Source organism: Puccinia triticina, chromosome 7A (assembly GCF_026914185.1).
Source record: "Puccinia triticina chromosome 7A, complete sequence".
In the NCBI taxonomy this organism is placed as follows: Eukaryota; Fungi; Basidiomycota; class Pucciniomycetes; order Pucciniales; family Pucciniaceae; genus Puccinia; species Puccinia triticina.
In genome coordinates this window covers 4,103,894-4,114,631 of record NC_070564.1, presented here as the reverse complement: position 1 = coordinate 4,114,631, position 10,738 = coordinate 4,103,894, and the positions used below count along the sequence as shown (strand labels likewise).

At 43.3% G+C, this 10,738-nt stretch overlaps 2 protein-coding genes across 2 annotated transcripts; both read right to left on the bottom strand.

Annotated features, from left to right (window-relative positions):
* Positions 1 to 596: 596 nt before the first annotated feature.
* Positions 597 to 2,391, bottom strand: PtA15_7A466 (uncharacterized protein; the record flags this gene model as incomplete). The annotated part of the gene is made up of 8 exons (XM_053171075.1): positions 597 to 747; positions 822 to 1,036; positions 1,104 to 1,181; positions 1,247 to 1,372; positions 1,456 to 1,569; positions 1,678 to 1,800; positions 1,872 to 2,315; positions 2,380 to 2,391. The coding sequence occupies 8 exons, from the start codon at positions 2,389 to 2,391 to the stop codon at positions 597 to 599; spliced, it is 1,263 nt and encodes a 420-aa protein (XP_053022293.1).
* A 7,262-nt stretch (positions 2,392 to 9,653) lies between these two features.
* On the bottom strand, positions 9,654 to 10,038 carry PtA15_7A465 (uncharacterized protein; the record flags this gene model as incomplete). Its single annotated transcript, XM_053171074.1, has 2 exons — positions 9,654 to 9,815; positions 9,904 to 10,038. 2 exons carry the CDS (start codon positions 10,036 to 10,038, stop codon positions 9,654 to 9,656), a joined length of 297 nt encoding a protein of 98 aa, XP_053022292.1.
* Positions 10,039 to 10,738: the final 700 nt, after the last annotated feature.

Here is a 10,738-nt window from a genome sequence, read left to right as displayed (position 1 = left end):
GCTTTTACCTCCCCGGGTGGAGATGCTCTTACACCACGGAGCGCCCCCAACCGCGGTTTGACGTGGGACGCGATGTGGAGACGACCCCCGCGACCCCGCCCTGAATTTTTGGTGTCACCCGGAGCGGGAGTGATTGCCACCCGCGGTCGGCGCGACCTGCCACGTGATTCCCACGTGCGGGGCCCGCGGTCGGCAAATTCCTCACGTTGGCCTGCCGTGGGCGCCGCGGTCGGCTTCTGTCCCATGTGGGGCTTCCGTCCGGCGACCCACCAAAGGCGCACAGGATGTAAATCCCATCCAGATGCCGTGAGCTTCCCAACATCCCTGACAGCAGGAACCTGCTGTTAGGCCGACCGCGAGAGTCGCATTTTTTTTCAAAAACAGCTGCGGATCCCTGGCGGGAAACCACCAATTAGAAAAACCGGCGGATCTCCTTTTGAGAAAAACCATCGGATTTAAAAAGCGAAACGGATGAATTCTAATAGCAGCATTTAAAAAAAAGGAAAACAACATGAAAGGAAACCTTTGGCCAGACAGAAAAAGATTTAAGGAGACAAATGAGGAAAAGAAAGAAAACAATCAAAGGGATGTGAGGATCAGCGGAGGATAGCCGGGACAATTCCGCCATCAACAGAGGCTTGGACCTCTTCAATGGTAGGCACGGTGAACTCTGTTTTGTCAATTTCGTTGTAATATCGCTTGTGAGAGAAAAGCTCGAAGTCTTTGTTCAAGACAATGACTGAATGGCTTTGGCAAAAAAGAGAAAAATGTCAGTGAGGGGAATATGATAATTGGTGGAATGATGAGGAGAAAACTCTCACTGTTCTTGGAATGTATATGATGAACCACGTAGAATGCGCAATCGGTCATTGATGTCCGACCATTGCGAATTGTTCCTGCTTTTATGTGCCAAGGATTGAACCATGACGAGTCGACAGTAGCAGATTTGGGCCCGCATTGCGTAGTTTTCCTTGACTTGTTGCGCGATCTTGGCCTCAGTTAGCTTGTGTCCTTTGGGTGGAAGATTATCGTATATCTAGGAAAAAATTAACAATAAATTGGAAGAGTGTATACATTTATTTTTTGATTCATGGTGTACCTACTTTGGTGAGTAAGTCCTTGCGATTAGGGATGGGAGCGTTAACCTTTATCTTCTTGGTCTCCTGTGTATTTGTCAGAAGCTAGCGAAAAAAATAGAAAGAGATCAGATCGTTTTGTTTGAAGGTCAATTTTGTGGAGGACTCACCATATCACGGAGATAGCTTCGTCGATACTTTAAGAGATCGGCGATCAATCTACAATAATCGGCAAGTCTTGCCAAAGTATCAATTACGTCAGACGGTGCAGTGTGATCTTCCTTCCATTGGTCGGGCTGTTTGTCAAGGGTATCCTAGATTGAGAAACACAGAGAAAAATGTCTTCGGAAATCCGCCAAAAAAAAAAAAAGAAACTCACTAATGTTAAGTAGAAAAGCGAATTTGGGATAGTCCCATCATTGTGAGGATTATTAGAATACGCATCGATGGTTGGCTTAAGCAAGATCAGTTGAGCCGTTTCTCTGACAAAGTCCTGTTTGAAAGTGTTGGATCGATACAAGTGCGCAAGACGCAGAGGTTAGAATCGGATGCAATCAAAAGTGAAGGGAAGATGAGATCAAACAGGTAGAAACCGACTTGCCTTGAATGTTTTATCATATGTATAAGGGGCATTCCGTGCAGGACAGATGGTCTTCGAAAGAGCCAGTTGGTGATATGCTCCGTTAGAAAATATGACCACAGCGTTGGGTGCTTCGGAGACGTACTTTGGATGAGAACAGAGAGATCAGTAAAAAAAAAACTGACTGAATCAACAAACAAGTGAACAGAGATTACCTTGCATGCAAGTTTAGCAATCTTCAAATGGTCAGCGTCGAGTTTCAGATCAGCCTGAAGTTTGGAACATACTTCTGTAATATCATCGCTGAGATTGTAAGAGGCCGATGGACCGGCCATATTAACATCACCGCGGTTAGGTGGGAGATCAAAGATATTATTAGGATTGTTAGTTTCGAACTCGTCACTAGGGGAGCAACTGTTGTGGTGGCAATCAGGTGTAGTTGGATCGTGATGAGCACCTCCAAAGTTGGCAGGGTCGTCCACATCTCCATACAGGAGATCATCAATGCTGAGTGGCATTGTGTTACTGAGGGAGTGGGTGGGGAGATGCGAGTGATGAGCAAGCAAAGAGAGAGGGTCAGCAGATGGGGGAGTGATGATGAAGAACCAATTTGATGATTTCTCGTCCCGACTGTTTGAAGATTTATAAGGGAATTTAAACTGGAGAAAAAGGTAAAGGGCATGGTCAGATTATAGATTGAAAAAATGGCTAAGTCATCCATACCTCGGTCCCCATTTTCGATCCCCTGTCCACCATATTATTTCCGACTGTGAATCCGATCATCAAGGAAAGCAAGGACAACAAGTGGAATTTGAAGAACTGTAGAAATTTCAAGGAGCTATAATCAAGTGCCGAAATGGATCAGAGCTTTAAGTGTAAGCCTTCTGTCCATATTTTTTGCACACAGAATTCAAAAAACTTACTTTTTTTCCCTTGAAGACTTTCTTGAAAGACACTCTACAGGTTTAAAGCTGTATGAGTGCTGTCTGTGTAGAGGAAGACCTACAACTAACCGAGCCCGACATACCAAAAACATACGTCACCAAACCCTAGTCCAAGCAAACAAAGACCAACGTGCTCGACAGACTGCTTGAAGAGCCTTATTTGAGGCTTCAAATGCTGAGGCAATGGATATTGACGAGGAGACTGGTCGACTAGAGCCTGTGATAGGGGGTGAAGGACTGGATCCAGGAATCGAGTCCGATAACAAGAGCGGATCCGGGGACAAAGCTGATGAGATTCCGCCAGGTACTTTCGTGGAGGAGGAATCTGAAGATGACAAGGAGACGGAGTTTAACTGGATGGACTATGTTGGCGTGGCGGTTGGTCAGATTGAATCCGAGCCCAAGGATCCTGGTCTAGCTTCTAGTCCACTCTTCCATCGCGAGGAAGAAAAAATTAAGAAAGTGAAACCTGATAACACGGCCTGGTATCCCTTTTTAAATCAGGAAGTAAGCACATTGGAACTATAGTTCAGCAAAGAAAAGACAAAAAAAGAAAGAAACTTACGATTTTTCTGGTTTTCAGTATCTTGTTGGTTCGCTGCTTGTTGGGTACTTACACAAGTTGATTTCCCAAGACATGTACCATCAGATTCGGAGCGTCTTCACGCTCTTCCGCGTTAAACTTCCCCCCTGGGAAGCCTTGCGACAAATGCAAGCCAAGATCAGGAGCCTAATCAACCACACCATTGTCGAGATGGAAACAATCTTTAATCAGCCAATTTTTGGACTGAATGCGAGCGAGTTGGTGAAGGATGTGAGGAAAACTTACTTGATTTTCTTTGTGCTGGAGGATTTCTTGAGCTGACTGGGGTTTTAATGACAGGATCTAATGAATCCTTTGGTTGCGCCACACATGGATTTCTATCTGGAAGAATCACACGGGAAGAATGTCTACAAGCTTTCACAGTCTGAGAAATGGCTGAAACATACGGCACCCAACCTTTGAGCGCAGATGGTTGAATCAAACAAAAAACACTTCTACATTTTTGAGCCGGCCAAATTAAAATCTGCTCAAATTATTATTCCCATTTTCTTCTACACTGAACATAATGTGTTGTTTGCAAATTGCTATCCACCTGAATTCAAATCTAACAAAGATAATTCAAAGATCTGCATTGGAATTCCCGACAAAATAGATTTTGACAATGCAAAACTTCGAGTTATTCCTATAGAAGATTTGGATTTGACTTATGAAGAGATTAAGACGAGTAGCAGTTCAATGTTATCAACATGTTGCAGTGGCAAAATCCATCGTGAGAATTCCACTAATTTATAGAAACATGCATGTGTACATATATCAATATCTCATTTTTCCTTTTTTTGAACAGAAATTGATGTGTAGCACAGCTGGAATCCAAACATATCTTTCCCAAACACGTGGAGAAAAAAGGCGGGCAGAAAAATCTTGTGAAATATTCCCATCACGCTATACTGCGACGACACATCTGGAAACAAATCTAAAAAGTGGAATAAACAGATTTCTTATTATTTTACGCTCTCCGGCTTACCACCTCAATTTTCAAATCAGCAATTCAATTGCCATTTTATTTGTACTTCAAATATTGTTGGCGCTTTGGACCTGGGCGCGCTGGTAATTAAACAGTTAAAGTACAAATTTTATTGTTTTAAATCCGTCAGATTCAATTCTTGTTAGTTTACATCTTCTAATTGACAGTGCTTTTTTTAAATTCTCTTCTCATTTTCAGTGAAATGGCCATTGACGGATTTGACGCATACAATAGTACAATTGGCGGCGAAGTTCACGTGATGGCCAGCGTCTTATGTGTTACGGGAGATTCTCTGATGCACGCCGAGCTCACTAACACGCCTGTGCCAGGAAATTCACTTAATTGTTGTCGATACTGTACTTCAAGTTCTGCTACCTTGAAAGACCAAAAAAAACTGCCGTACATTGCCCAATTCTTACAGAAAAACCTCCATGGATCAAATGTATCTATTTTTTCGTCCTTTTGTCTTTTTTATTCTACTTTAGAAGTTAAATCTGATTTTTGCGGGTTTTTTTGAACAAAACAGTGTCCAAATCAACTCAGAAGCATGGAAAAAACCGCGGAAGACTCGAAAAAGCTCTGGGAATTTGCAAAAGAAACTAAAAGTCTTGACAAACTAGATGCAAAATCCGCCGAGCTGGGTGTGCGTGATCAAGTTAATCGGAAATTCTGCAAAAAAATATTCAAATTCGAGGCAGAGAAAATTTCTTTGCTTGCTGCGCTTGACGACGGCAAAGACTTACCAGATCATATGAATCAAGAATTTCGGCAAGAGTTGTTGGAGTTGGAAGAACACAATTATAATAAAATGTTTAATCAATTTTTGGAGCTCAAAGGTTTTTATTTTGTTGCTTTATTTGATTGGTATTTATTTCATTTGATTGGTATTTATTTCTGACTGTGTTATTTTTGTTTATTTTTGCTTTAGGTTTTGACATGGTCAAGGATACGCCGGTTGAGGTCTTGCACGTATTTTTACTTGGCGCGGTGAAATATTTATTTGGCAATTTTATGAAGGGTTTGGACATCAATGAAAAAGAAGAACTCTTGGCCTTATGGTATTCCTTCAACACATTCTCTCTAAACATCCCTCCATTTGACCAACAAGCATGGTACAATATTCTTCAAGTCTGGTGGGTAAAGATTTTAGAATAATTCTTCAAGCCGCCCCTTTCATCTTCTTCCAGTTCATGACTCCATCCGACATCAATCTCTGGTCTTCTCTCTGTCTCCTAGGCTCTTTAATCTTCCAGACTCATATTGAAGATATGGATGCGTATATTTCTGATATGCGCAAGTTGATTGATATATTCTTAAATCAAATCATTGAAGATTCCGCCCAATGGGTAAATAAAGCCAAATTCCATATGTTAATTCATCTTCCAGAATCTATCCTCCGCTTTGGTCCGCCTTGTCTTTATTCAACGGAATTATTTGAAAGCTATAATGGTATTCTCAGAAATGCTTCAATTCACTCCAACCGCCAAAGTCCTGGTCAAGATATAGCTATTACGTTCAGCAGTTATCACACTTTCCGCCAAATTTACTCTGCCGGTTTCTTTTTTGACAAAAAAAAGCAAAAAAACATTCAAGCTTCCAAATCCGTCACAGATATATTTAAAAATAATCTGTTAATCCAGCAAACTATGGGCTATAATCACTCTATGTCCTTTCCAAATACTAATTATCCTTCCATCAAGAAACAGCTAGTACCAGTTAGTGATAAATTAGAAACACCTCAAGACTTGAACAATGCATTTCCTGGCCACAAAATCAGTCAAATATCTGAATTAAACCTCAACAAGAAGCAATTTCTCAAGAAGGACTATTTCATCCTGGTATTTCTCAAGTTTTTACCCTCTTTTTACAAGACTTTAGTTAATGGTTTTGGCTATTATTTTGATAGTTCAAAATTTTACCTATAGTCACTCATACATAGTACCCCCTTATCTTCAATGGTTCAGTAGTTATAAAGGATATAAGACTTACAGACAACCTACATTCTTCATTAGTTACAATACTCATTTCATTAGTAACCTACTTGAATCATTACAGTAAATTCCTTTTACATATTTATTCTCACATACTAAACTCTTTACATACATTTCTTATTATGTACTATGCCTATTGTACACCTTACATCATTGGATCTGTGCTTACCTCTTTCAGTAGTGCTCATCATTACATACTGTTACTATGTTCACATCACTTTTCCTCATTTGTACAACCTTCATTCTCATAGCCAGAACTCCTCATTGTCTGTGCTCATCCTTCCTTCATATAAGAACTGTCTTTCCCCCCTCACTTGTACCTCATGCAGAATTTATATATAAATTTAGATACAGAAATTATAAGTGCCCATTCTCATCAACCCATTGCCATTGAACCATTTGCCCATTGCTTTCCCCCCCTTTCAACCATTACTCCAACTCTCTTACCCTCAGTAGTCAGTAGTTAAGCTCATAGTACTAGCTCCTAAGATCAAGCAGAAATCAGCCACACCTTTTCTTCTTTTTCTTAGTGTTACTCTCATCCCCTCAGCATTAGTCAGGAAGGCAGCCTCATCAGCACCCTTGCATAGCTTAAATTAGTACTAGTGTTGCTATCCATTTCCCTTCCAAGCTCTATTCTCCCCTTTGAGTAGTTCCACAACGCACAAAGATACAGAACACTACATAATAAATGCTGCATCGCTCTTGTTGTCGGCTGTACACAGGAGTATCTCAGATTGTTCCAGCCAGTCAATACAGCCACTACAGTGGGTAGAAACTATGCACAATGGCCTTCAAAAGTGGCGCTTAGGTGTAGAGAAGAAGGACGTTACTAAAGCCAAAAAGAAGACAAACCCGGTGGCATTGACTTCAAATTTTGATCCAGATCTCATGTAAAGCAACCACGTACAAATACATAGCTATAAAGACATAGATTCATAAATTAATCTGTACACGAGTTTTTTGTCGGGTTCATGAATTTTACAAAACTTGTTTCACAAGGCTTATGACTTGTGAAACGTATGGGTTGGAATTTTACAGGAAGTATGGTGTAAAACATATTTTTACAGGGCTTTCGGACTTTTCTCAGCCCTCGTAAATTATACATCGTAATACATACGTTGTAAACATACTGTGTACAGGAGACTTATGTAATATTACACTGCATGTTTCACAAACCTTGTGACACCACACCTGGAATATCAACATTCCAACACAGATATGTAGTTTTCCGGCGTACAGGTTACGAGCCTTGTTTTACAAGCCTGTATTTGGCCGGAAAAACACACCCCCTCACAATGATGGTCAAAATTTGAACGCCTCAACAGTTTGATTACAATGGATGCCCAGCCACTTATAGGTCTGTCCCCCCCACCTCATTCATTTTGCCTCCACCTCTGTGTTTCCGGGTCAAAATTCCCTCCAGTCAACTGCCAACAAGTTATCACGTCCAGGCAGTTTCAACGCCGGTGTCTTTTGCTCAACCAATCTTTTCATTGACTTGCTCATTGATCCGTTCCTCAGGAAAAATCCAAAAAGTTCATATCCTCCTTGAGATCTCTTCACGGTCACCGAAGTCCGCACGGCAACATGTGAAGCTCAACCAGACATTGAACAGCTGCATCCTTGTGGAATTTGAGATGTTACGGTGTTGCGGATTCAGAAGGAAATGTTTGAAGCGGCAAACATGGAACCTTGTTTGGTCCAAGGGTTGATTGCGACTTGGGCCTTGGATGGCATTGCCTCCACTTCTGGACTTTGCTGCAAGTCATGCCCTTCGACAAAACAGCCAGCCGAACCTCACCATATCATTGAAAAGTCCGTATTGACCGTTGAGAATGGGGGAGCACCCCAACACTTGTACTTGTTTGCTCAAGTTTCAACAATCTTCAACCAAGACAAGCAGAAAATGTCAGACGAGCAGCAGACTTTCATGGCGGGATTGGATTTTCCCCGCTACTTGGAGTTCCATGGTGTCAAATACACCCTCTTCGCACGCGGCTTCTGGAACGGCTCCCATTACTGGTACAAGATGCTCAAGAATCTCGGCGGCATCTTGGGTGTATGGATGCACGACAACTGTCAGAACGGTGGGATTGCTCGGCTGATCAGTCCACATCAGAGCACAATTTCTGGACGCGCACCCAACACAAGCTGGGTGTTTTACTCACGACCGTGGAGCTCAAGCGAAGACAAATTTGTCTCCAAGAGCATTGCGAACATCGCTTGTGACCACCCGGGAGCACCTGGATCGTTGCCATTTGCCCATCTGGGCATGCTTCTCAACAATTCGCCTAGTCAACTCATCCCAACGCTTAATGAGGACCATTCGCCGATTGAAGATCAACAAATCGCGGCTCTATCAGACAAGCAAGGGCCCAACTCGATACTATTGGATGGGAAGGAGGTTGCCGCCGCTCCCAAAAAGAACCGGCGACCTAAGAAGGTCAATTTGCCGCTTAATGAGGATGATTTGCCAATTGAAGATCAACATATCGCGGCGGTATCAGACAAGCAAGCCAAATTACTCTTGGATGCGAAGGAGGTTGCCACCGCTCAAAAAAAGAAGTGGCAACCTAAGAAGGTCACACGACTTCAAGAAGCTGGCAGCTCTCCATCTGGAGCAGCCCAAGCAACAATTGGCGCCCCCTCTGGAGAGGAAAAGCCGGGTGATCTTAAACGGAAAGCATCGGGCGAGTTCAGGATACGATTGAAAGTCTTGAAGACTAATAATCCTCAACCAATGATTGCAGATTCAAATATCAAAGAGAAGAAATCTCCCATCAAAGGAAAGCAGGCAAGCACGACTATCAAGCCAACGATTGAAGAGCAAAAGACTTCGGGCAAAATCAAGATACCTAGCAACCAACAACAGAAGCCCATACGTGTGGGCTCGCGATCAAGTACCCGCAAAGCTTCGCAAGCGTTGCAAGCTTGATTTGATTGCTAAACTCATATTTGTGTGTTTTGGGAGAGGGATGGTGGGCGGTCATCTGCGGTTCCTTTTTGGGTTTTTTGTTTCCTGCATTGCAATTTATCACTTGCAAAATTTTATATGGCTTGCAAAATTCTCATTTCCTTTTGCCTGGTGAGAATTTTGCAACTGTTGGGAGGACAAAAATGTATCCCTTGTAAGTGAACCCTTGTGAATTTCAAGTTTTTCGGCCCCACAAGCTTTTTTGCGAGGCTTATTTTTTACAAGGGAGGTCCTTGTAAGACAATCACTTGTGAAATTACATTTCAGTCCGCTGCACAAAAAAATTACAAAGTATCTTTTACAATGCTTGTTTCACAATGGTAGAAAATATGGGAGTAGGTGTGCAAAATTATAAATGCCTCCCGGCTTGTGGTAATTTCACAATGTATGCAATTTACAAGGCTTATGCCTTGTAAAAAAAGGATTGTAAAATTCTACCCCCCCGTTTTTTGTGGGGGTTTGTTCTTGGTCGGCCGAGCAATTCCGACACCAATGTTCGCAGCACGGGCTGAATGCCTTAAGGGCGAGGTCGTTTAGATCCTTCGGCTTTTGCGCGTGCAATTTTCTTCAACTCCGTTAGACGAGGATAGTGTGCTGCGACTTCCAAGCTTCCAGAGCCATTCGCTTGATTGAAGATGCGACGGCTACGACGCAATACTTGGCCGGAGGTGATTTTGGTCTGTATAGAGGAATGAGCAAGGTGCAAGATCAGTCCAGACGATGTATGTGCAATGTACATGAATAGATAAAAACAGATATGTACATACCGGTGAGTTACGTGCTGAAGCACGCTCCGGTGGCCCCTCAAAGGCAACGGCGACAGGGATAGACTCCTCAATTGTTGGGGCGACAACGCTCGGCCCGGCGGCTTCGGGGGTGCTCGATTGCTTGGGTTGAGTCATTTTCTTGTCGGGTGCGTTCGCGGCTGCTTAGAGCAGGGTGCGGACTCGGAGGGCAGCACATGGGACGGTCGTGGGGCATGACGAAAGCCCAACCAGCGTCCGCCGTGGGCACGCTGATCAGAGCCGGAACAGGTCGGCCGGGTTAGCCATAGCCGACTCATCCACTCCAGTCGTGAAGCCGCCTCTCCCGACACGGCAAGTCGGCTGGGTTGACCCGCCGGCGGAGCTGCACGGGTCGGGCCAAGGGGGGCCCGACGGAGAGCTGACACCATTCCGGCCCGCGGTCGAACTCTGGGTGGGCAGGTCGGGGCCCACCTGGGCCGACCTGTCTGCGACTGCGCCGTTGGGCCCACGTCAACCCAAGCTCGAATTCGAGCGGTGGTGTAGAAAAAGGTCTCTTTTTGAGATGCAGCTCAGCTAATTTAAGCAAGAATGCAGTATTCCACTGCCTCTCAATAGATTGAAACAGATTTTGATACAAGCTTGTTTATTTTGATACAAACTTGTTTTTAAGTATATCTGAGAATCCCGCTGGTCACCTTTTCTCATGAGGGGAACTCACAGGAGCGAAGGGGATGCATGTAAAAGCCAACAGTATGTACAATGATAGGCACGAAGAGTTGGTGGACAATTCAGCAGATTATGTTTATAGCAAAGAAAAGAAGAACATTCATAGGCAAAGCAAGTGGCGGTCTACAGA